Source organism: Sarcophilus harrisii, chromosome 2 (assembly GCF_902635505.1).
Source record: "Sarcophilus harrisii chromosome 2, mSarHar1.11, whole genome shotgun sequence".
Classification (NCBI taxonomy): Eukaryota; Metazoa; Chordata; class Mammalia; order Dasyuromorphia; family Dasyuridae; genus Sarcophilus; species Sarcophilus harrisii.
In genome coordinates this window covers 477,174,004-477,201,229 of record NC_045427.1, presented here as the reverse complement: position 1 = coordinate 477,201,229, position 27,226 = coordinate 477,174,004, and the positions used below count along the sequence as shown (strand labels likewise).

The following is a 27,226-nucleotide window of genomic DNA, read 5'->3' as shown; positions in this document are numbered from 1 at the left end:
AATTTTTAATAGTATGACCTTTAATATTTAGGTTATGTATCCTTTTAGACTGTATTATGGAATATATTATAAGGTTTTGGGTTAAATCTAATTTCTGCCAGAATGCTTTCCAGTTTTACTAGCAGTTTTCCTCTCAAATAGGGAGTTCTTTCCCAAGTAATTTATGATTTGAGATGATTAAACACTGGGTTATTGAATTCCATTGTTTCTTATTCTCCCTTCTCTAATCTGTTCCATTGATTGCTGTTTTTAAACCAATACCAAATGATTTTTATGACTACTGCTTTATAAAGGTCTGGATGTATGATTCCTACTTTGTTCCTACTTTTCTCCATAATTTCCTTTGATTTTCTAAATCTTTCATTTTTCCAAATGAATTTTATTATTTTATGAAGTGCTGTAACATATTCTTTTGATATTTGTTATGACATTAAAAATGTAAGTTAACTTTGGTTGTATTGTTACTTTTATTATTTTGGCATTATATTGGTGTACTAAATATTTCTCTGGGAATAAGAATAATCCTTTCTTAATTTGTCTTTTATTTTTTTAAAGAGCACTTTGTAATTGAATCTATACAAGTCTTTTGTGTGCTTTGGTAGATTGATTCCCAAATACGTGGTGCATTTTGTAATTACTTGTAATGGAATTTCCTTTTCTATTATTGCATCTTAGATTTTCTTATTTTATAGAAATGTAGTTGATGTTTGAGAGTTTATTTTGTAGCCTGCATTGCTGCTAAAGCCATTCATTATCTCAATTAGTACTTTTGCTGATTCACTAGGATTTTCTAAGTATACCATCATATCATCAGCAAAGAGGGATAGTTTTTTTCCTCCTCTTTATCCATTTTTATGCTTTCAATTTCTTCTCTTGTCTTAGTGTTATTGCACTTCCAGAACTACATAAATAATAGAAGGAGAGTGGGTCTCTTTGATTGACTCCTGTATTTATTGGAAAACGTTCTTGTGTTATCCTCATTGCATATGATGCTTGCTTTGATATAGTCACTTTCTTTGAATAATTCCAAATTATTTGAATGTGAGTTTTTATCCAGGAGGATAAGGAATGCTAAAAATCAAAGTGCATACAGCTAAGGCCCAGTCAGTAATGACAGAGAAATAAGGATGGGTGTTACTTCAGGTTTGTTATTAGGAAAAAAATTATAATAAAGAAATCTTGACATAGGTGGGTTTCCAAAAAGATTGTGGTTGCTGTGTCCCTAAGGTCCCTTCAAATAAGCTAGAAAAAACCAAAAGCGAAGGCATTAGGGAATGACTCTCAACTGGTCCAGCTAAGGAGGCTAGTTCTGCCTTTCCATGCTCCCTGCTGACCCGAGTGTGTTTTTGGAACATCCGCCTGTTTTTGGATGCTCAGCCAAACCTTGAGGCTGTTTGATCCTATGTATCTGCTTATTATTCACAGAGGATGTTGGATCAATCTGTGAAAGGCATTCCCTCCCATCTCAGAGACTAATTGCTTCTCTCTGTGCCATCAATCAGCAGCATAGTATCTTAGAATCTGGACCCTCTTAATTGACAATAATTTTAAAACAATCGATCAACAAGCATTTATCAAGCACCAGTTATGTGCTAGTCATGCCAGGTGCTGGTGATACCAGATAAAATAGAGCTTACATTCTATAGGGAGAAATGGGTACATTCATAGGCTATTTATTCAATATCTATCTATACATACATGTGCATGTGTTATATGCACACACGTGCACATGTCTATAAGGCACACAAATATACATGTGTATGTGTTTAGATATAAGCCAGGTGGAACAGTAGGTGGAGTGCCAGGTCTGGAGTCAGGAAGATTCATCTTCCTGAGTTCAAATAGATCTCAGACATTTACTGACTGGTACTCTTGGGCAAGTCACTTAACCTGTTTCCCGAGCTGGAGAAGGAGTATCTTTGCCCCCCAAAAAACCCAAATGGAGATATAAGGAGCCAGACGCAACTGAAAAACTATTGCATAATGATACCACACACATATGGCATATATAAGTATGGCATAAGTTATATGTATATAGAAACAAATATATTCAGATATTTAGATATATACATGTGTATACAAACATACAATAAATTCAAGACAATTTTGGAGAACAAAAGATTGTTAGAAAAAAAAAAGAGGGTTAAACTTGGAGCCAGAAGATTTAGGTTTGTATCTTTTCTCTGAAACATATGCTACAATGCTGGAATAGTTACATAAATTCTTTAAACCCTCAGTATTCTAAAGTGAGTATAATATAAATATAATATAGAAGTATAAATCATAAAACTAGTATAAAATAGTTATATTACCTCATGGTTTATTATGAGGAAAGTAATGTTTATATTCTAAAACCTGTAAAAATGTCAGATATTATTAATATGACTGTGCTAGCCCTAATACAGCACAGTATGCCGCTGAAGGGGTATTAACTTCCTGGGTACCAACTAATTAAAGGATAATCATGTCAAATAGATTGGAGACAGCGTGTGCTTGAGATGCCCTCAAGGGGATGGCCAGAAAGAAAGTGTTTCTTGCTTCACAGGGAACCTGACTGAGAACTAACAAGGGAGATGAAGCTAGAAGGTGCTAGGATTCCATAGCTGGGTTGAGGTGAGGGCAAGTGGTGGCCCAGGTTGATAGGCTGACAAAGTTGAAGCTGGCCAGAAGCCAGGTGGGGTAGTTGAGGTCCTTCTTTCCATCAGGAGGGATGTGAGAGGGACTGGAGGGAGCCTCCATTTTCTGAGAATAAGGGACATCTTGGAGCAAAGCTTTCAGGGGAGGAATCTTTCCTAACATGGTCACAAACTGGATTTTTTCTGTTGTTTTAGGGACAAAAAGGAGATCCTGGGCTTTCCCCTGGAAAGGCCTATGATGGTGACAAGGTAGGTCTCTCAGGTGCTCTGATCTGGGAGTGGGGGTGAAAGGGTTGATATTATCAGCTGATGTCAACAAGGCTTTAGGTTTTTTTTTTTTACACCACCTAACTCAGCAGATATAAATCCCATTAATTCTCAGGAGTTAGGAAGAGCCTCAGACCCCAAGAGTACCGCTTTAGTTACCTCCAAGCAGCCCCAAACTAGAAAATGCTGCAATTATCTTCAGCTTTATGAGATGTTAATTCCCTTTCTAAGAAGTATTCACCTTCCCAGTTTGGGTAAGTGATGATTTATGTCAAGGCAAAATATTGATTATGTAGACTTTCTACCTAAATTCTTCCTGGGGCAGACAATTAACTGAAAAGAAAAAACACATGTAGGTGGTTGGACTGCCTCTCATTTGTAAGGCTGTCAGAGTTACCCAATGAAATAGCTTTCCTGGACCATCATTTAAAATGATGGTCCCCAATCTTTGTTAAATCCCCAATGCTTTGCCAATCATCCTTCTTCTGGAAGGCATCCTGGAAGTCTGGGTCACATAATGTGGTAGAAAGAGCACTGGGTTTGGGGAGTTTGAATCTTGGCTTCAACATTTATTTATAAGCATGATGCTTCCTCACTTTTTTCACCTTGGGTTTTTTGCATCTTTAAAATCAAAAAGCTGGATTAGGTTATGAGACAGTCTTGCTAAGGTCCCTGCCAGTGATTTCCTATGATCCCTGTGATAAGTATTATGGGCAGCCCCTGAGCTCCCTTCTCACTCTTGGGATCCCTTGTGAAGACCTTTTTGTGTGCCTTCCTTTCTCCTTTGTACCCTGCTTCCCTGACACCAAAGCTGGGGAAACATAAGGCTCTCAGCCCCCTTTTCTGAGCATGCCTTTCCTTCAGGTATTCCTACAGGGAATACTGCACTCCCAGCTGCAGTGGGAAACCCTGCCCAAAGCTCTGGTTCTCCGCTTTCATTAGTTATTATAGATGTGTGTTAGTTGCCTTTATGTAGGAAAAGGCAACCATCAGTCCAATCACTTAAATCACATAATAAAGGGCTCTGTGAGGCTGAAAAGCCGGGAGGCCTGGGATTCTGTACATTGAAGTCATAAAATAGAAATGACTTGTGCCAGAGGATTTAATCCATCCTTACAACGTCCCCAATAAACCGAAGGAGTTGGAGGGTGGTAATCACCCAGAAGCACCGGAAACCTGTAAATCCACTCCCCGCCCCGCCATCCAACCCTCCTCCTAAATAGCCAGGAACAAGATCACTCAGCATCTCATATACAAGGGAAAGAACTTTACAGTTAGTTAGTCTGGCTTCCCTCTGGATGCTACCCAGAAACCCTGCCAGCAGGAGCAAGACTAGTGGAGTCTTTGTTTAAAATCCCAACCCTATGGACCTCATGGGAATTAGCAGCAGCTAGTCACTTCTTTTCCCCTTTGGATGTCATTGTAAGGTGTCATTGTTAGCCTCTGTTAAAGATATCGCAGTCTGGAATCTAAAATTCTCACTCTAGGGAGAGAACCATTGTTGGAGTCTTGGATGGAATGCCTCTTAAAGGTGTGTGCTTCGAAGAAAGTAGGAAACAATTCAGTTCTCTGGACAGTTGCCATAAGATGAGAAAATGCCATGTATCTGGTACATAGGACGAGACTTTCCTGACAGGATAAAGGAGCCTGTGAAACAAGGACAAATGGCTACATGGGAGGTTGATGATCCTCCAGGTGATTCCTTCCTCTCATGTGTTTCAGAGCTGGCCAGAATAGTTGTTATAGCATCACCCCACTTTGTATTTTCAGGGAGACGTAGGCTTACCAGGACTGACTGGGATTCCGGGACCAACTGGCCGGAAGGTAAGTGGCTTTCTTTTCTTCCAATCATTAGAAGAACTTGTTACTTGTGTTTGGACACCATTTGTTAGTACCTAGTACTTTCTCCACACCCCTGTGATTTGGGTGAGGGAACACTGAGGCAGCATAAGTAGGGCTTAGAGAGTTGGACTGGTATTTAAGAACCTCAGGTTTTTGTTGCTATTCTGCAAACATCTAGCTGTGTGACCTTGCTTGTCCTTGGGTCTCAGTTTCCTCTTCTAGACAGTAATAATTTCTGTCTGGTTCCTTCCTGGTCCCTTGCTTAGAATGCCCTTTCCTCTCCTCTCTTGTTGATCTTTTATCTATCGGACCTTCCTTCCAAATTAAGTCATAAGCACCTTGAGTTTAGGGCCTCCCAACATTCCACATTGTTGGTGAATCTAATGATTCACAACTTCAGACCAGTTCACAGACTTTTTTAATGATATAATAATGGCTATGTCCAATGATGGATCAAGGAACTGATGCCTCAATTTCCAGCTGTGGTTACAGCTGCCGACTCTTTCCCATCATAGCAATAATCTGTGATTTTGACTATTGCCCTCCCATCCAGCTTCTTCTTTAGTCTTTGTTTAGGATTTCAGCTCTGGTCTTCCTTTGATGTTGGTTGCATTATGGTGGGGAGGGGGAAAATCATCTCTTCCATTTACCCTTATTTTTTGAGAATTTAGATGGTGAAAAATGGGGACTCAGTCTTGGGAGGATAGAGCAGTGCAAAAGGTTAGTTCCAGCCCTCTTCATACAAACCTGGAGGGGACAGACCCAGACAAGAAGCTGAGATTGTCTGCAAGCTGTGGAGAAACACTGATTTTTTTGGCCCAGGAAAATACTGTGGGCCTCTCTCCTCTGGGCTGCAGCCCTGTCTAATGGATGAAGTGTGAGTTACATAGTTTTCCTACACTAGCAGCTTATAAAGCAGAGTGTGGTGGTTTTGATCTGTCCAGCCCTGAATCTGGGCTGGAATATCAACAGATGGTGGAGAGAATTCTCTCACTTTGTCCCAAAGGTCGATGTTAACCTGGGGAGGAGTTCCCCAGGGTCAGGTTGGAATGCTGGTCTTTCTTCAGGTAAAAGGGAGCTCATGACTAAACCAAAACGACAAACCTGTTCACTTGGATACACTATGACTTGTCTTTCTAAATTCAGAAAAGGTGTCTGTGGTTGGAAAAAAATACTTGGCAAAACAATATACATTTTCAATTCCCTGTTGGCCCCAATCCAGTCTAAATATCACGGAGCTTGGTCTACTAGGGAGAGAAGTGGGAGGGAAAGAGAAAAGGGGGAGGGAGAGGGGGAAAGGGAGAAAGGGAGGGAGAAGGGGAGGGAGAAGAAGGGGAGGGAGAGGAAGAGGGGGAGGGAAAGGGAGAAGGGGAGGAAGAAGGAGAAGTATGAAGAGAGGAGGGGAGAGAGAGAGGGAGAGAGAGAATCTAGGAGAGCTTGAATCTAGGATAAGGATTGTACCAGTTTGGGCAGGGTGAATGGAAAAGGGTCATCTGGGCATAACAGGAAATTCTTATGTAGTTTTTTCTAATTAAGCTTTCCAGCTACAAGACAGTTTCTTTTCTGGGTTTTCTCCATCTACCACAAACAGTTTTTCCTTTGTGAGAATATATGAGTATTCTCCTTCCTTCAACCAGAGTCACCTGTAACGGTGTCCTCCCTTTTTCTGGCATGATGGATACCACGAAGAGTGATATCTTCTTGGTGTGTCTCCGAGTTGGCCCAACTCTCACCAGTTGGAGTGTGGTCTCTTCGGAGAGACGGGTCTCGAGTTAAGATCAAATAGATTCGATTTTTTTTCTGAACATTTTTAGAAACTAGCCCTTAGCAAGTCCTTTTAGATAAAGATGTAACTGGCTTGCTCTTTGTAAATCATTGGGGAAGCTGGTTTTCAAGGGAAACTACCGTGACCTTCGTGCTTACTTGAAGACATGCAGGAGATAGCTATATGTCCCAGGAGGCCTGCAGAACAAGCCTTCTAAAGTTACCTGCAGTAGAGATAGTCACAGTTATTCTGATTTTTTTAGAGTTCTAGAGATGGAAATCTGACTGATAAAGCAGCCTCTCCTTATGACGGCAGTAGACTCCACATGTGATGTCAATCCAGGTCCAAATGCCCAGATCAGATGCTTAGATAGCAGGAGTCTGGTTGGCAGAGCCACTTTGGCTTCCCATCTTCTGGTTCTTTGTGAGATCTATGATCTCAATAGCAGACACTGCTCTCCTGCGTCAGGCATCTGACCTTCCCTACAGTCAGCCCCCATGGACTTTCAGCACTTTGTACCATTGTTCACCGCTCATATTTCCTTGGCAGCCACTGGGTGTGTCTCTTATTTCTCTCCAGGAAGTTCTATCCCTAGCTGGTTGACTTTATCCTTTTTCCTAGAATCCCAAGTGGGTGAGCTGGGGTTCTCCTCGCCAGTAACTGGACAGAAAAACTTATTTGGACAAGCTCCTAACAAAACAAGCATCAAGATACCACATCAGTAGCTGATGCCATCTGCATCCTTCCTTACAAATGCTACATTGATGTATTCACAAGATACTATTAGGAGTTATAAGAACTTGTTTTTAGACTCAAGTCCATCACTAACTTTTTGGGTGATCTCAGATGAGTCAAATCCCATCTCATCCATTTTTTATTTTTTTATTTTTTAAATTTATTTTTATTTATTTTTTATTTTTATTTTTTAAAAGACTAGTTCTTCCTTTCTTAATTGGGCTGGAAATACAGGGGCGACTCATGGGTTTGTTCCCATTGTGATCAGCATGTTTCCATGCTACCTTGACCTGCTTTATTTCTAACATGGGTAGAACCTCCCCTTTGTAAGCAACTGGTGGTCTCCCTTCACACCTGCTCTTGGGAATTCACCATATTTATGCCAAACTTAGTGAAGACATTAAATTAGCTTAGCCCACTTTAACTCAGAACTCCTAAGCTCAAGAGATCCACCAGCCTTAGGCTCCCTGGCAGTAGATGTATTATATGACCTCAATTAAATTCAGTTTAATAAACATTTATTAAAAACAGCCGCTTTAAGCCAAACACTGTGCTAAGAACTGGGAATGAAAACAATCCCTTCCTCCTCAAGAAGATGATTTTCTCCTAGGAGCAAACAATAGATACACAGTTGAGCAAATGTAAAAAACAAACAAACAAACAAAAATAACAACAAAACAAATAATTTCAGAGTGGGTGGGTGAGGAGATCAAAAAATTTAGGTTCATTGGATGTCTGACCTGGAAAGAACCTTAGAACATAGCATTAAAAAAAAAGTTTCAATGATGGCCTTTATTTTTTATACCTTGATCATTTCTGAATATTATTTATCCCACCATCATAGATCCCTCTTTTATTAAACATTTAAATAAAACCAAGCTACACATGCTCTACATATGTCTGTAGCCAGTAATTTTTCTGTTATGTAGAACAAGGTGTTTTTCCTCATCTTCTCTCTGGAGTTATTGGTCACCAAGGGGCAGCTAGGGATATATAGTAGATAGGGCTGTAGCTGAAATTGGACCTGAATTCATATCCAACCTCAAGATTCATAGTAGCCATGTGGCTCTGGGCAAGTCATTTAAGCTCTTTGCCTCAGTTTCCTCACCAGTAAAATGGGGATAATAATAGCATCTATCCCCCCCCCCCCCGCCAGGGTTATAGCAATCACAGGGTTGTGAGTCAAATGAGATGATTTTTGTAAAGCGCTTTGAAGATCTTTAAATCTCTATATAAATGCTAGTGATGATGATGATGTGTATTTTTAGTTCAGCTATCAGTATTGTTCTCACCTATATCACTGTAGTCATTGTATGTAATAATAGCACTTACCTTCTAGGGTTGTTCTGAAAATCAAGGTGGTTGATGTTGTAAAGTGTGTAACATGGTACCTGGCCCATAGTACACTCTTTATAAATATTATTGTTGCTGTTGTGTATTGTTCTTGTTATCATGGTTTTGTTTTCTTGGTAACATTCACATAAAGCTTCAGTGCTTCTTTTTAATTTCTCATCTTTATTTCCTCAGGTGTAATAGTCTCCATTCCATTTGTGTATCACAATTTTTTGAGCCATTCCTTGGGAATCAGCGGGTACCCACTCTTTTTCTAGTTTTCTGATAATTGGTACCAAAAGGACTGCCAAAGATAGTTTGGCATATTTGGAGCCTTTCAGTTTTAACCTCCTTGGGCCATATGCCCAGTAGTAAGGATCATGGATCAAAAGGATAAGAACAGTGTAGTAACTTCAGATTAGAACACAGCATTCTGCCTTTTGGGTCAAAGGATATAAAGAATTTAGAAACCCATTCCCCAGATAATTCCAGATTAGAACATAGAATGTTGTACTTGGGTAAAAGGATATAAACAGCTTAGTAACCTTTTCCCCAAATAATTCCAGATTAGAACATGGAATGTTATACTTGGAAGGAGCTAGAGAGATCATTTAGTTCAGATCCCCCATTTTCAAAATGAGAAGACTCTAAGAGAGATTAAGGTGATACAGTTCATCACAGAACCTCTTAGTGTCTGTTTCCTAGTTTGTGAGATAGGAATAATGATAACTTTCCCACCTACTTCCTAATGAATTATGAGACATACAATACTACATATATAAGTGATAAATGTTACATTTAATAAGTATTTATTAAGCATCTCCTATTTCCAAGGTACTGCACTTGATTAGGTGATAATATCAGTCAATTAAATAAGCATTTATTAAACACCTAGTATATGCTCGAGTTTCACATTAGGTATACAAGGACAAAAATAAAGCAATACCCTTAGGGTAGAGACTGATTCACTCTTTTATTTGTAGCTCCGGCTCCCACCCTATTTCTTGGCATATAATAGATGCTTAATAAATGCTTCTTAAGTGACTGATTCTATTGGAGGAAAACACCATGTACATATATTACTATGTGCAAAATATATAGAAGATTGTTGGGGAGGCAATAGGAGCTGAGGGATTCAAGGAAGACTATAGGAGGTGGTCTTTGATCTGAACTTTGGAGAAAACTGGGGACTTGAAGAAGCAGAGGTAAGGAGGCTTCCAGACATGGAAGCCAACCTATGCAAAACCTAGAGATGGGAGATTGAAGGTCACATTTAAATAACAGCAAGAAGTTTGGCTGCATCAAAAAGTCTGTGAACAGGAAGAGTGTATAATAAGGATGAAAAGAAACATTGGAGCCAGATTGTGAAGGGCTTAAAAGACCTGATTCTGAGGTAATAGGGAGCCATATATACTGCTGAGTGGATCTCTGGTTACGTTACTTGGAACTGATAGCACTGATGTGTAAAACTGGAAAAATGGCATGATCATTTAGATTTTTATGGACCATATGGATTTTCACTTAAAGTCACTGCAGAGAAAAGGAAATGCCATAACTGCATGGCCTTAAAATTTGAGTCTTGAAACTGAAGTCATGTTTAACATTGATGGTGCTATGAAAATGGATTTGGATGCTGGTCTTCTCCATGTAGCTGAGGCTTCTCATAGACAGCATCCCAAACGATGGCCCTGGGGTGCAAGATGAACAAGTGTGCTCTTGGGACTTGCTCAAAAGCTGGACATGGGGCAGTGATTATCAAGTTTGTCAGATCCCTGGCCCACGGGAATGGAAGCATGAGACTATGCATCTGCTGAGCACAACAAGGATAACCTCCTCGGGCTGGAAGGGGAGATGGGGTGCTGCTTTGGATACAATACCAATGAGGTGATGTCTGGTTTTTCCTGAATGTCTTAAGTAAATGATTAATTCAGGCCAGAAACCAAAATATAAACCTAGTCATATTATAAATATAAATTCTACCAGAGAAACCTCTAGGGGCCCTACATAGACTGTCACTGACGCCCAGATCCCATGAGTTTGCTGTTGCATTTCTGCCTTGGACCTCTGACTATTAATGGGACAGTCAAAACAGTGCTGGCTCAAAAGGGGTACCTGTCACTTACTGGGAAATGACTGCCTTGTGGCCGGCCTTGTGGTTCCCAGCCTTTAATTGCCAGACAATGTCTGAGGAAGATAGCGGCTCATCTCATTTTGGCCAGCATCCCCCTGTCATTTGGATCTATTTGAAGATGGACACCGGCTGGTAAACAGCCCTGTTCTGATGACTTTCGGGAGACTGGTGATGTTCCTTCCTTCAGTAAGAGAGCTGACACTGGGTTGTGGTGGCTCACAGCCCACCAGGAAATTCCTTTGATTTACACTTTCTTGTGCAATCAGATATAATAGTTATGTGCTACTTTTAATAGGAGGAAATTAGTTGAATGGATGGAGCACCAGATGGGGGAATCAGAAAACAGTGATTCAGGTCTTATCTCTGCCACTTTGCTTGTCTTTGTGACTTTAGGCAAGTCATTTCTCTTTGTTCGTCAACTTCTTCCTCTGTAAAAGGGAATCATTGGACTAGATGGATAGCATCTAAAGTTAGGTGGGGAACAGAACCCTGTACACAGTAATAACAATATTATATGATGAATTGTGAATGTCTTAGCTCTTCTCACCAACATAATCTCACAGGACTAATGATGAAGCATACTATCTGCCTCCAAAGAAAGAACTGAGATTGTTTGAATACAGACTGAAGTAGGCTATTTTTCGCTTTTTTCTTTCATTTTTAAAAATTCAAGTCGTCTTGTACAAAATGACTAATACGGAAATGTTTTACATCATTGCATATGTATTACCTATATCTGATTACTTACCATCTCAGAGAGAGGAGAGGGGAGGGGAGGGATAGAATTTGGAGCTCAAAACTTTAAGTAAAAATGTTTCAAAATTGAGAAAAGGAAGTTAGATGGGGGCAGATGTGGTAGCGTGGCTCGCTGAAGAGGTCTGTCCAATTTAAAAAAAAAAAAAAAAAGCATGGACACGTCGGCTGGGGGCAAAAGCTTGAGGCTATCGCTTGTTATACTTTTTTAAAAAATGATTTCCTTTCTCATTTTGAGCCCTGTGACCTCAAACCAGCTTCATTTCTGGGCCATGACTTGCCTATTGTATGGAAGAGGGTCTGTGGGACCAGACCTACTAAGTGTTGGCAATGTTTGCTTCAGCTGACCACAGGGATTTCAGATGCAAACATAGCACTCAGCACTCTGAGAAGTGAGTAGGTATAGAAGGAATGCTTGTAAAATAACCCAATGACTTGGATCTCACTGACTCTGTTCTGTTTGTAATTAAGCGTTCCAGTTTCCTGGGGTCGTATATGTGAGAATCTTTGTGCACGCGCCTGTGGGTGTTTAGAAAGGCTTGTTGAAGACCAAAAGTTTCCTCTTGTTATTGCAAATGCATTCTGGGGAGTCTCAAGCCCCACAATCTCAGAACATTATAAATGGAAAAGACTACTGCAGTCATCTAATCTGACCCCTCATTTTGCAGCTGGGGAAACTGAGTCAAAGAGAGAGGAAGTCACTCAGTGCCTAACGGGCAGAAACTTAGGCTTTTGGCTCCCATTTCAATATTTTTTCCATTATAAGTTATTACAATGAGATCCTCTATTCGTCTGGAGTGTAAATTCTGGAAACTTCTGCCCTCACCACTTTTAAAATTGGTTGTCATACCTGTCTTTCTTTTCCTTTATTTTCCCTACTCACACTAGAATCTAGATGTGTGTTTTTACATGTCAAACAATGGACTCTAAAATGTGGGACCTGGACTAGGTTCTCTCTTGTACCCTTAAAATCCCGAGATCAGTGGTTGATGGTGGATATTTATATTTATTAAGTACCCCTTCTGTGTGAGGTAGGGTTCTAGGCAGGATAACCCAACGTGCCTAAACTAGGTCTGGCAAAGAACATTGGATTTTGAATCAGAACACCTGGCTTCAGATTCCACTACTTTCAACCTGTCAAATAGTCATCTTGGTTAACTCAAGTCAAATCAACAAGAATTTATCAAGTGTTTACTATGTGGCAGGCATTCTTCAAGGGGCTCCTATCACCTCTTGGATCAAATATAAAACCCTCTGACAACATTCAAAGCCCTTCACAACCTAGACCATCCTCTTCCTCCCACCCAACCATTCTATTTTCATATCTTATACTCCATTTTCTTCCTATCTTGTCACCTAGTAACACTGGTCTCCTTGTTGTTTTTTGAAAAAAAATTTTTTTCAAATTCCATCATTTATCATTTTCCTTTTTTTGTCATATTAGCCAATCTGAGAGTTATGTGGTAATACCTCAGAGTTGTTTTAATTTGCATTTTTCTAATCAAAGTGATTTAGAGTGCTTCTTCATATGCCTCTAGATAGCTTTGATTTCTTCATCTGTAAGTTGTCTGTTCATATCCTTTGACCATTTATCAATTGGGGAATGACTTATGTATTCTTATACATTTGATTTGGTTCTCCATATATTTTAAAAATAAGGCCTTTATTAGAGGCACTTGCTATAAAGGTTGTTTCCCAGATTTTTACTTTTCTTCTAATCTTGGTTGCACTGGTTTTATTTGTGCAAAAGCTTTTTAATCTGACATAAGCAAAATTATCTATTTTACATTTTGTAATGCTCTCTATCTCTTATTTGCTCATAAACCTGTAGCTCACATAACTTCTCCTTTATGCCTCGTAGTGCGTATATGTTTAATATTGATATTACTTCATTGTCTATCAGACCAACATGAATTTTTTTTCCTTATCTATTTTAATTGGGTCCATTTTTGCTTTTACTTTGTCTGAAATTATTATCATTGCTCTTGTCTTTTTGGTTTTATTTTGTTTTGTTTTATTTTAGCTGAAGCATAGTAGATTCGGCTCCAGTTCTTTACTTTTGGTCACTGTGTATCTCTCTGCTTCAGGTGTGTTTCTTGTAAATAAGAAATATTCTTGTAAACATTGTAGGATTCTGGTTTTTGATCCACTCTGTTATCTGCTTCTGTTTTATGGGAGAATTCATCCCATTCACACTCATAGTAATGATTATGAGCTGTGTGTTTCCCTCTGTCCTTCATTTTGTCCTGTTTGTCCTCTCCTTTCACCCTTTCCCACTTTGACAGTATTTTGTTTCTGCCTGCCATTCCCCTTTATTTAATCTTTTCCTCTTTTTCTTTCCTGTCAGGTGAAATATATTCAATCAGTTGAAAAAAGAAATAGATTATTACTTCTTTGAGCCAATATTTATTGAAAGTAGGGTTCAAGTGATGCCCACCACCCACCCTCCAATCTTTCCCTCTGCTGTAATAGATTTTTTTGCATCTCTTCTTACTTTTTAAGCAGTTGTTTTGTTTTTCCAAGGTGCTGACTCTTTTTTTATAGGTCTCTTGTGTCACTCATTTCTTTTTCCAAATTTTCTTCTACCTCTCTTATATGATATGTAAGCTCCTTTTTGAGCTCTGGATTCCATGAATTCTTTCTAGACTTGAGACCACTTCCCATTTGGGGTGAGGGGGAAGTTCGCCCATAGGTATTTTGTTACTGTTGTCCTCTTCTGAGTTTGTGTCTTGAGCTTCCTTGTCACCATAATAACTTTCTATGGTCAGATTCTTTTTTTGTTGTTTTTTGCTAATCTCTTTTGGCCTTCAAAAAAATCCAGCCTGAGGTGGAAAGAGAGCTGTCTCATGTTTCCTGTGCCAGGGGCTGGCTGTAGGCTCTGACTGGTGCTGTACTGATGTTGCCCTGAAGCCCATGGGGGACCCTCATGCCTGTGCTGAGGCTGGTGGAGTGTTTCCCTGGGGATACACTGACACGTGGGATGATTTGGCCACTGATGGCTCTCTTTTTTCTGGGACTCAAGCATGGCAGAGGCCCGGTGCTGGAGGCTGCCTGTTTGCTTAGGCATCTGTAGTGTTGGCAGCTAATTGTTTACCTGAGGCTATGCTGAAGCACCTGGAGATCTGACAGCTAAGGGTTGCCTGTTTGCCCAGGGCTACACTGAAGCATGTGGTAGCTTTTGGAACTGGAATCTGCCCATTCCCCTGGCTATGCTGAGGCACATGGGAGGTCCTACTATTGGTGTCTCTTCCTGATTTGCTAAGGTGGGACTTGCTGCTGGCTTGGTTTGACACTTCCTGTCTTTCCTTCCCATTTGTCTAAATGAGACAGACCTTTCTTGCTGATCTTCTATGTTTCTTGGGCTAACAGATTGTTTCACCCTACCTTTTTGCTGGTTCTGCTGGTCCAGGATCTATTTTGGAGCACTATTTTGTGGATTTTGGAGGCTAATATGGGAGAGTTATTTTGATTTCCTGCTCACTCCACCACCTTGGCTCCTGGAACTCCAGTCCTCTGTTATCATCTCCAGTTGACCCCATTTATGGCTTATTTGTACATAGTTGTTTGCATATCATCTCCCCCTTTTGGACAGGGACTGTAGTTTTACTTTTCTTTGTATCCTCAGTCCTTAGCACAACATTTGGTACATAGTAAGCACTTACTAAATGTTTATTGGCCAACTGACTGACTGCTCCTTGCTTTCCTCACCTGTAAAAATGAGGAGGGTTGGATGAGACACACCAAATGTTCTTTTAAGGTCACTTTTTGTCCTATTTTCTGTGATCTTATTATAGATCTCCCCTCACTTCAAATAAGAAGCACACAGCTTCTCTCTTTTTTTTTCTTTTCTTTTATTTTTTTTCTTTTATTTTTATTTAATAGCCTTTTATTTACAGGTTATATGCATGGGTAACTTTACAGCAGTAACAACTGCCAAACCTTTTGTTCCAATTTTTCACGTCTTACCCCCCCACCCCCTCCCCTAGATGGCAGGATGACCAGTAGATGTTAAATACATTAAAATATAAATTAGATACACAATAAGTATACATGACCAAAATGTTATTTTGCTGTACAAAAAGAATCAGACTTTGAAATATTGTACAATTAGCTTGTGAAGGAAATCAAAAATGCAGGTGGGCATAGATATAGGGATTGAGAATTCAATGTAATGGTTTTTAGTCATCTCCCAGAGTTCTTTCTCTGGGCGTAGCTGGTTCAGTTCATTACTGCTCCATTGGAAATGATTTGGTTGATCTCATTGCTGAGGATGGCCAGGTCCATCAGAACTGGTCATCATATAATATTGTTGTTGAAGTATATAATGATCTCCTGGTTCTGCTCATTTCACTCAGCATCAGTTCGAAAGCACACAGCTTCTCAATCAAAAGGAACGCTGAAGGTCTATTAGTCTAGGCTTCTATTCAATATAGAATTTCTTCTAAACCATTCCTGACAGGTAGTCATCCAGCCTCTGAAAGCTCCACTAAGGACAGAAGGAAAGAAACAAGCATTCATTAAAGTATCTACTATGTGTGCTAAACACTTTACAAATAGTACCTTATTTGTTTTCTCACAATAATCTTGGAAAGTAAGGTTTTTTTATATTTTATGTATTTTACAGCTGAGGAAACTGAGGCAGAGAGAAGTTAAGTGAGTTATCAGGGTCACATTAGCTAGTAAATATCTGAGATTGAATTTGCATAACAAGTATTTGAACTTGACTTCTCCTAACCATAAGCTCAGCATTCTATCCATTGTTATACCACCCAGATAGCTGGGGCATACTATATCAGGGTTCAAACTCTCTCATTGTTTAGCTATTTTTAATTGTTCCCAACTTTTTTGGCCCCATTTGGGACTTGCTTGGCAAAGACTCTGGAATAGTTTTCCATTTCCTTCCCTAGCTCATTTAATGGATGAGGAAACTGAGGCAAAAAGATTTAAATGCTTTGTCCAGGGTCACACAGCTAGTAAGTGTCTGAGAGAGGATTTGAACTCAGGAAGATGAGTCTTTCTGACTCTTGGCCTGGCATCTGGCTCTTATTGTTAGAGATTTCTCTTTTGCATTGTTCCCAGAGCAATCTCTCTATGATGTTTCTCCCTTGATCTTAATTTTGCCCTTTGGAGCTACATAGAACAAGTATTAAAATATTAGGAAATAATGATCTCATCTTCTCATGTTTTTTTTTCTTTTCTGAGCTACATATCTCAGCTCATTTAGATTTTAAATGAGATCTTTTCCAAACCCTTCCCCATTGTGATCTCTCCCCTTGGATTGCTATGGATTTTCAATATCCATTGTAAACAAAAAATGGTGCCCAGAATTAGACACAGCCTTCTCTGGCTTATTGGGCATTATTTCCCTTCCTATACTCTGCCATTCAGTGAGACTGGCCTCTATTATTCACAAAGGTCATTCTATAATATTCCCATCTCCTCTTATCAAAAAAGATGATCTTCTTTGCACTGACTGTCCCTCATGCCTGGAATTCCTTCTCCCATTAACTCTGCCTTACTTGCTTGGAAGACGAAAATCCCAAGTAGCGTCTTCTTCATGAAACCTTTCTCTGATCTCCTGCACTGCGCACTGCTCTCCCTTTTAAGCTGTCTTGTGTTTAATCACTTTGGATTTATTTGCATTTGTTCTTTTTATATTTTATATATGATCTTATTGTCTTTCCCATTCAAATGTAAGCTCTTTGTGAATAGTGATTGTTTCATTTATTATAATTGTATCCTGAGAATCCATCATGGTACCTAGAGCACCATTTACTGTTGATCAGTTGTTCAGTTCTGTCCAGTTCTTCATGACCCCATTTTTCTTGACAAAGATACTGGAGCAGTTTATTTCCTTCTTCAGTTCATTTTATAGGTGAGGAAACTGAGGTAAAGAGAGTTAAATAATTTGTCCAGGATCACATAGCTAGTAAGTGTCTGAGGCTGGATTTGCACTGAGGGAAATAGTCTTCCTGATTTCAGGGCCTGCACTCTATCTACTGTGCCACCTAACTGTCCCTGGAATATCATATGCATTTAATAATTGATGATTGGCTGATTAATTGCATCTGGTTGGAGGCACCTTAGGACAATCAAAGGATCACAGATTGGAAAGGGGATTTTAGAAGTCATTAGGTCCAGTTATGTCATTTTATAGATGGGAAGAGTAAGACCAGAGAAGTGAAGTTATTTACTCAAATGATAGGTGATCAGTGTCAGGCTAAAGATTTAAACTCAGGTCTCAGGACTCCAAATTAAATATTCACTCACTTATCCCTGTTTGCATTCCTTTTGGAATGACATTGTTCTTAGGGAGGAGTCATCTTTATGAAACTTAATTTTCTTGTCCAAAAACACCAGAGTGAACTGCTTCTAGTTGGGTTTCCAAGACTAAAAGGGATGTATATAGGTCACCAGAATGAGCTGTTCAATGAGGCAATGAGATCTCAATCACTCGCAGTCACAAAGCCAAGTATTCAACAAAAGACTGGATGAGATTGCTGAAAATCCTGTAAGGAGAATAATTGGGTGAAAAATTAGACTAAATAATCTGGTGCCAAGAAGCATTTGTAGAGTGGAAGAGAATACTACCCTGGGATGAAGGGGGAGGAGGAGCAGAGAACCTGCTTTATATCCTATTTCTCCCCTTTCATTATTTGGTAAAGCTGTTTTCCTTTCTAGACCTCAGTTTCTTTATCTGTAAAATGATTCAAACAGTCCTTTCCAACATGAAATCTAATAATGATTAGTATTTATATAGTACTTTAAGACTTACAAAGCACTTTGTTTACTGGAGGGTTTTTAATGTGGGTTTTTTTTATTCTTGTTTGTTCTGGTTTTGGGGTGGTTTTTTGGCAAGGCAATTGGGGCCAAGGGACTTGCCCAGGTTCACATAGCTAGAAAGTGTTAAGTGTCTGAGACAGATTTGAACTCAGATCCTCCTGACTTTAGGGATTATGCTATATCCACTGCCCCATCTGACTGCCTCATTTGCTCTTTATAAAAAATGGCTCATTTTAATCTCACAGCAATCTTGGGGGATAAATAGTACTATTTTTATCCCCATTTTACAGATGAGGAAACTGAAGTGGGCAAGGGTTAAGTGACTTTCCCAGATTCACACAGCCAGTAAGTAGCTGGTCTTCTGAATGCAAGCCCAAGAATTTTATCCACTATGATGCCTAGCTGCCTAGCAAATCTATGATTCTAACGTCTTGAAGTTCCTTTGAATTCTAAGATTCTATAATTTTCCCATGTTATTCTTCCCTGAAGCAAGTGGGATGCCCTTTCTAGGTTCTTTCTATACTGAAGTTTGCTGATTCTAATTGATCCTTTAAAAAAAAAAAAAGTCACATTTTACCTGTTTCTTACTGAATACATAGATTCTTGACTTATCTAAGAGCCAAAAAGATTCTTAGAACCATAAAATAATAGGACCAGAATGGAATTTTGAAAGTCTACTCTTGATCCCCTTCATTTTGTAGAAGAGGAGCTAAAAAGGGGGCTGAATTGCTCAGGGCCACACATTGAGTTTTTGGCAGGATTCTTGGCCTCCCAACTCATGGTGCATTGCTCTTTCCACTATTAATGATAATAATAACTCATTTATATAGTGTGCTAAGATTTACAAAGCAATCTCCTTACTACAACTCTGTAAGGTTATTAGGTATTATTATTTCCATTTCAGGCTGCTTCTTTGGAGTTTTATTTGGAAAGTGAATATAGGCTGTGGCTTGGATCCCACTGCTGTCCTCAAAGCAGTGGCGTTCGAGTAGCTGGTTGTCCAGGACACTGGTGACAGGTTGGGTGGGCGTCACTGCAGGACACAGGGACTTTGCATCCAAGCACGCCTGGTGCCAGAGAGAACAGGATGCTGCTGCCTCCTCCTTCTCCATCTTCTCCACCAGCCAACACCCCATCCCTTAGGTCACTGCTTTCTGCTTTCCTCCAGACAGAATGTCTCATTCAGGCCAGAGGGATGAAGAGAACTTATTGACTTGGGCCAAGTTATGGTTTTTTCAGGGAGCTCTATTTGGAGGTGTTCGGAAAATTGAAGCTGGCAGGAAGGTTCTCCAACTGTAGCAGGTCCTGGTTCTTGTCACCACCTCCTGCATACACAAAGAGAACCAAGAATTGTCTTCTTTGCTCTGAGACTCATGAGACAAGACATGGATGGAAGAAGGGAAGATGGGAGGCCTGAGGTGGTGGGGTTGAAGAAAGAGATAGTCTCATTGGCCAACGCCAAGGACTTTGAGTTCAAAATCCTCAATTTGGACTTCAAGATCCTCTTCTATCTCATCTTCCATTATTTCTTCACGGGAACTCTGTTGCAGCCAAATTAATTTCTTCAATGTCCCCCAAACTCAAAGCCATTGCTTAGTCCATTCCTTCTTGTAACACCCTACCTTTCTTCTTTCTACTTTTCCAAATCTTCTATTTTCATTAGTGTCCAAATCAAGTCCTGACCCTTCTGTGAAGGGTCCTGTGAAGTCCTGACTTCTTCAAGCCAATTCCTCTCTTCCTCCTTGAAATTCTTATGGCATTATAACATCATTTTGATTTTTAATCATGTGTTTCCTTGTGTTATATCCTAACTGTTCCCTCTGTGTCAATCTTCTCAACCCCAACTTGCCTTCATTGTCTTCAAGGGCACAATCTCACACCAGTGAAACTTGCCCATTGAAACTCAGTGGTCTGGCATTCTCTTCTATGTGAATCAGAAAGATCCAGGCTATCAGAAAATAAGATTCAGGAGGAAAGCAGAAAAGGCCTTTGAAGAGCCCAAGTAGATAGTACAGCTTCCTTGCATTAGAGCTCATATACTTTGTTCCCAAGAGGATCTTTTAGTTATTATTTGTTGAAGATGCATCCACTGACCTGACGTTTATGTGTAAAGATCCAGGGGATTTTGGAATGTCATATTCATAATACTGTTTTATGGCATCTCCAGCTGTAGCCAAAGCTAGCAAAGCTCATTGAGAGCAGAAGAGAAAAGAGAAATCAAAGACAGAGTCAAGAGTCAAAATATTCCAATGGGCAGAAAGGACTAAATCTAATGAAATGAGATTTAATAGAGATAATACTTGAGTTCAAACAATAAACCATACAGGTACAGATAGGGGAGATATGGCCAGACTGGGTCTTTAGTGGATTGCATCCTTATTATGATCCAAAAGTGTAAATGACAGTGACACCTTCCCCTCATCTCAATATTCATGATATTATTTTAGGCTACATTGAGATACACAGAATCCTGGATGAGAGAAATGATTCTAATGGAGTAGTTTAATTTGGGTCAGACCATATTGAAGATATTCTGTACATTTCTGGGCTTCACATTTTAGGAAGGATACTGAGAAGCTTAAGACCCTGATACATGAGAATAAGTTATAAGAATTATGGTATGTTTAACTTTAGAAAAAAAAGTGGTCATTGGATTATAGATTTAGAACTGGTAGGGGCCCAACCTTCTTAGTTTCTGATGAGAAAACTGAGGCAGAGAGGGATTAAATAACTCACCAGAATCACATGGTAAGCATTTGAGAGAGCATTTCTCAGGTTTTGCCATTTCCAAGTTTATTACTCTATTCCTTGTACTTCCTTGATGCTTATATGGAATAAGGTTTGAGGATTCAAGTATTTGAAGGATATTAAGTAGGAAAGGGACCAGATCTATTCAGTTTGGCCTCAGAGGACAGAATTAGAAGACATAGATAGAGGTTGAAGAGAGCCACATTTAGGTTCCCTGCAAAGTAAAGTTTCCTAATAATTGGGTCTCTGCAGAAATAGAGTAGCCCACCTTGGGAGGCATTGAAACCTGGATGACTGCTTCAGAAGTGTGAATTAGACTCCTTTTCAGCTAGGGCTTACACTAGCCTGTCACTTGGGATACTCCCAATTTTGAGATTCTTTGATGAGACTGCATAATTTTTTGAATAGAGTACCAAATGAAGAATGTGGATACCTGAATTCCACATCAGGTTCTGTTGTTGAATAGGACCTCATGTAAATCTATAAAGTTCTTTTGATTGCAATTTTGTAAAGTGGAGACTGTCTCTTTCAAGAAGATGGAGGAGATAGTAGTGGGTTACATCTTTTGGGAAGGAGAGTGGCCACAAACTTTAAAACCTTCTACAAAAATTTAAAGTACTTTACAACTGCAAACTATTTAAGATTCTCAAGACCCAGAAAGCTATCCAAAGGGGAGATCTTTGGCTACACTGGTGTCATATTTTATTTCTGGCAAAGTCATGTCATCCTAGCACAGAGTTGGGAAGACCAGGGCTCTAGTCGCCTTTCATGACTACTGTGTGACCCTGGGCAAGTCCCATAACCTCTCAATACCTGAGGTGATAAAGCAGGTACCCCTCTGAACTGGTCTAGGGGGGTTCCTATAACCATTGGATATCCAAATCCAAGTTTTAAAAAAGTTAGTGATAAGACCATGGAAATGTAATGGTTAATTTTAGCCACAAACACACAAATACCTTTCTGAGTCAGAAGCTATGGCTTCTGGCCCATGTGAATAGTTGGGTTGTTGTAGCTGTCTTACTCCCTCACCCCCAAATAGGAGTCTCTTAAATTTTTTTTCTAACTTGGCGCTGGACTTTTCTCCTTTACAGGGGCTGAAAGGCTATCCTGGACCACCTGGGCATCCTGGAGACCAGGTAAGTGAGTGTCCTGGCCCTATGGCTTGCCACAAGGCCTCAGTGGGGAGTTCTAGTCCAACTCTAGCCAGCTACAACCTAACTGATTTTCTCTGTAGCTATAGTTTGGCTCCCTAAGATCTCCCTTCCTGTCCATGTCTTCTGATTTATACTTTTATTGACATTCATAGGCACAGAGCACACTGTCTTCCCCCAGCCTATCCTGCATGCATGGGCTGCCAGTGAGTCTCCCCCATCCTTCCAGCTCCCTAGCTGCCCTTTCCTCCAGCCCCTGGGCACTGAGCCCCATTTCCTCTGGGCCAGCAGGGAAATAAGGAAGCTCTTGCCTTCTTGCTCATCCTTTCTTTGCACTAAATTTGCCACTGGGCCTCCCCCCACCTTCCTTGTTAACCACATCTTACTGAAAGAGGCACTAATTCCCTCATGGAGTGTTTGGATAGGCCTGATGTTTGCAGTAAAATCCATGAATAGTTGGGCTGTTCTGTTCGATGCTAAAGGATATTATACATGCATCCATCTAGTTTGCCAGAATCTTGGCAGGATTGACCCAAGGAAAACAGTTCCATATGCCAGAGAGGGAATGACACCTTTACTTTACTCTGTTTTCAGGGCCAGGGGGCTTTGTATGAAGAGCTGGTTGAGCCGGTTTCCTTGGGACATGATTGGAGGGGGAGGGGTTATGAAAGGTGTAGAAGAGGTCTTCCCCTTCCTCTTTTTCCATCTCATTTTCCTTCCTTTGTTTTTGTTCTTTTTGCTTTCCCTTTGTCCATTATAACTGAGATGCTTCTTCCCCCCAACTCATTTTCTGCCCCCAAGCTTAATGACTTTGAGTGCCATGGGTTTAGTTTAAGTTATCCCTTCTTTCCTCTTTTGAAATATAGAAGAACTCACTCTTGTCTCCATTCCTTTACAGGGAGAGCCAGGACCAGAAGGGAGTCTGGGAGCCAAAGGTTATCCTGGCAGGCAGGTGCAGTAAATGTCTTCTCCAAGACTCTCAAGGAGCTGTATTTCTGTCAGAGGGGAGGGTGGGAGTGGGAAATAGTGCTGATGGAAAGTGGATGGAAATGGGCAAATATCTTTGGGTATAATATTAGATCCTAGTCACTGGGAAGGGCTTTGGGTCACAATCATAGCAGCTGGTGATTGAAAAGAGAGGAATATAGAATGGCCCCAAGCTCTGAGGAATTCCACTGTTCCAGGGATTTCATCTTAGATATAAATAACTCCTAAATTATAGTATATTCTCTCCCAGATTGTCTCCATATCAATAATAAGTCAGAAGATAGTTGAATATTTATTTGTACATCAAATAGTCTGCCAGGTCAAGTAAGGGAGAATCAGTGACCTATAATGACCATGAAGATCTGGGCCTCTTGCTTCCCCTCTGATAGTGGCACTGTCTGTATTCCCCTGTTCTAGTGGTCAGCTTTCATTTCATGACAGGAAGTCTGTGTCTTATCCTTGAGTGCTTTGGAGCATCCCTCTGGCCTTTTCTGACCATGTACTACCTTCTCAAAGCTCTTTGGCCACCCCCATCCAAGGAGTCATTTTCAGGACTCCTTGAGTTCCATGCTTTTCTTCTTGCAATGCAAAAGTTAATTCAGAAGGTAAGGGCAGTATTCATATGCTGCCTAGCAGGAAAATGAGGCAAGAAAAGGTCCTGAATTCACCTTCAGGGAATGATCACTTAGGAATTTTGGTCCTGACAACCACACATGGGCATAGGGCTTATTCTTAATAACGCTAATAGAACTGGCAGAGAGTTCTAATTCAAATCCCCAAAGCCCCCAGGTTTGGACTTACATGACTGAGAATCTCTGTCAATCCTTGGGAGTCCCAGGGGATCAAAATCATTTCAGTTCTATTCATCTAGGTCTTCTTTAATACCTACAACATAGAATGTCAAAGTTGGAAGGAATCTTGTGATGTGGAATGTTAGGCTATTGACTAGAGTTGGATAAGACTCTTGAACATAGATATCAGAAACACAGAATCACAGATTTTAGGATAAGTAGGGGCTTTGGATACCATCTAGTCCAATTCATATTTGAAAAAGGATCCTCATTACAACACATCTGACAAGTGGTCATCCAACCTTTGCCCAAATTGCCTTGGAAAAGGAGAAACCATTTTCCTCAAATCAGTCTATTCCCCTTTTGGACAATTCAAATTGTTAGAGGGTTCTGTTCTTGATAAGAGAAATAAACTAGGGGGCAGCTAGGTGGCATAGTGAATAGAGCACTGATCCTGAAGTCAATATGAGTTTAAATCCCACCTCACACACTTACTATTTGTGTGACCCTAGGTACTTAATAAATTTGCCTCTCACAACTTTCATCCATGGTTTCTGATTCTTTTCTTTGGGGCCATATTGAACAAGTTTAATTCTTTGTCCATAGAACCAAACTTTTTTCTACTTAATATTTTTATTTTTTCCCAGTTAAATGTAAATTTTTTTTTACATTTTTTTTAAATGTTGAGTTCCAAATTCTGTCCTCTCTTACGAAGTTGTGCAAAACATTTCCATAAAAGAAAAGAAAAGATAGATCTGCTCACTCCTCCAAAAAGAAAAAAACCCTCAAGAAAAATAAAGTTTATAAAAAGAGTATGCTTCAGTCTGTATTCAGACATAATCAGTTCTTTCTCTGTGTATGGATCGCATTTTTCATCATAAATCCTTCAGAGTAGTGGATTATTGTACTGCTGAGAATAGCAAAGTTATTCACAGCCGATCATTTCACAATATTGCTTAGTTTGTACACACTACATTTCACTTTGCTTGAGTTCATGGAGGACTTTTCAGGTTTTTCTGAGAGAATCTACTCATCATTTCTCATAGAACAATAATATTCCATTATAATAACATACAACAGTTTATTCAGTCATTCCTCAATTGACGGGCATCTCCCTCAGTTACCAATTCTTTGCCCTGAGAAGAGAGCTGCTATAAATATTTTTGTACATATAGGTCCTTTTTCTTTAAAAAAAAATCTCTTTTGATATTTATGCCTAGTAATGATATTGTTAAGTGAAAGGATATGCATCATTTTATAGCCTTTTGGGTATAGTTCATATCTTTTGATTATTTCTCAATTGGGGAACTGTTCTTATTTATTTTTCCTTATAAATTTGACTCAGTTCCCTATATACATTTGAGAAATGAGGCCTTCGTCAGAGAAACTTGCTTCGAAATCTTTTCCCAGTTTCTATTGCTAACTATATTGCCCCCTTCCCCCATTTATTCTATTCTCTCTCTCTCTCTCATCTTTCACCCTCATCCTTCTCAAAAGTGTTTGCTACTGATTACCCCCTCCCCCAATATGCCTTTTCTTATATCACCCTCTCATCTTTCTGTGTTCCCTTCTCTTCCTACTTTCTTGCAGGGTAAGATAAAAAGATAAATTTCTGTACCCACATTGAGTGTGTATGTTATTTTCTCTTTGAGCCAATTCTGATGAGAGTAAGATTCATTCACTTCCCCTCCCCTTTCCCTCTTCCCCTCCACTGTAAAAGATTTTTCTTGCTTTTTTAATGGCAGATAATTTATACTATTCTACCTCTCCCTTTCCTATTCTCCTAGTACCTTCCTTTCTCACCCTTTAATTTTACTTTTTAGATATTTTCCCTTCATATTTGATTCACACCTATTCTCTCTATCTACACTCTAAGTACCATAATAATGATAAAGTTCTAATGAGTTACAAGTATCATCCTCTTATATAGGAATATAAACAGACAAACCTTAAATATGATATCCCTTATGCTATCCCTTTTCTGATTACCTCCTTATCCTTCTCCTGAGTCCTATATTTGAAAATCAGATTTTTTTTTTATTTAATAGCCTTTTATTTACAGGATATATACATGGGTAACTTTACAGCATTAACAATTGCCAAACCTCTTGTTCCAATTTTTCACCTCTTACCCCCCCACCCCCTCCCCTAGATGGCAGGATGACCAGTAGATGTTAAATATATTAAAATATAACTTAGATACACAATAAGTATACATGACCAAAACGTTATTTTGCTGTACAAAAAGAATCAGACTCTGAAATATTGTACAATTAGCTTGTGAAGGAAATCAAAAATGCAGGTGTGCATAAATATAGGGATTGGGAATTCAATGTAATGGTTTTTAGTCATCTCCCAGAGTTCTTTTTCTGGGCATAGCTAGTTCAGTTCATTACTGCTCCATTAGAAATGAGAAAATCAGATTTTCTATTCAATTCTGGTCTTTTATCACAAAAGTCCTCTATTTCTTTGAATGTCCATCTTTCCCCCTGAAGGATTATACTCTATTTCTCTGGGTAAGTGATTCTTGGTTGTAATCCTAGCTCCACTGTTCTCTGGAATGTCATATTCCAAACCCTCTGATCCTTTAATGTACAAACTTCTAAATTTTGTATTATACTGACTGTGGCTCCACTATACTTGAATTGTTTCTTTCTGAATTATTACAATATTTTTTCCTTGATCTGAGAGTTCAGGATTTTGACTATAATATTTCTAAGAGTTTTCATCTTGGGATTTCTTTCAAGAAGAGTTCAGTGGATTCTTTCAATTTTTATTTCATCCTCAGGTTCTAGAATATCAGCACAATTTTCCTTGATAATTTCTTGAAAATAATGTTTAGGCTCTTTTTGGATTATGGTTTTCAGATAGATCAATAACTTTTAAATTATTTCTCCTGGATCTATTTTCCAGGTAAGTTGTTTTTCCAATGAGATATTCCACATTTTTTTCTATGTTTTTATTTTGTTATCTTTTTCTGAATGCGTGTTTTGATCTTTCTGTTACCATAGTAACTTTCTATGATCAGAATCTTTTTCTGTTGTCTGCTCATTTTTCCAGTCTGTTACTTGGGTTTTAACTCTATTAAAGTAATTTTTCAGTTTCTAGGGTGGAGAGTGCATTGTCCCAAGCTGTTTTCAGAGATCCTTTTAGGGACCTGAACATAAGTACTCTTTTCTGCCTTGGAACTATTAGGAGTGTCCCTCTCCACTGTGGCTATAAGATCTGATGTCTAAAGCAACAGAGTCATTCCTCAGTTCTAATAAAAAGAATTCCTGTCGTCTGGGGCCTCTGGAAGCTGCCAC

General features: G+C 39.4%; 1 protein-coding gene across 2 annotated transcripts in view; it reads left to right on the top strand.

Annotated features, from left to right (window-relative positions):
• COL27A1 (collagen type XXVII alpha 1 chain) overlaps positions 1–27,226 on the top strand; it is a 241,862-nt gene that overhangs the window by 44,846 nt on the left and 169,790 nt on the right. For both annotated transcript variants that reach the window (XM_031954623.1, XM_023494250.2), the window contains exons 6-9: positions 2,832–2,885; positions 4,674–4,727; positions 22,084–22,128; positions 23,042–23,095. In XM_031954623.1, coding sequence (XP_031810483.1) covers positions 2,832–2,885; positions 4,674–4,727; positions 22,084–22,128; positions 23,042–23,095 — 207 coding nt within the window. The remainder of the gene's footprint in view (positions 1–2,831; positions 2,886–4,673; positions 4,728–22,083; positions 22,129–23,041; positions 23,096–27,226) is intronic.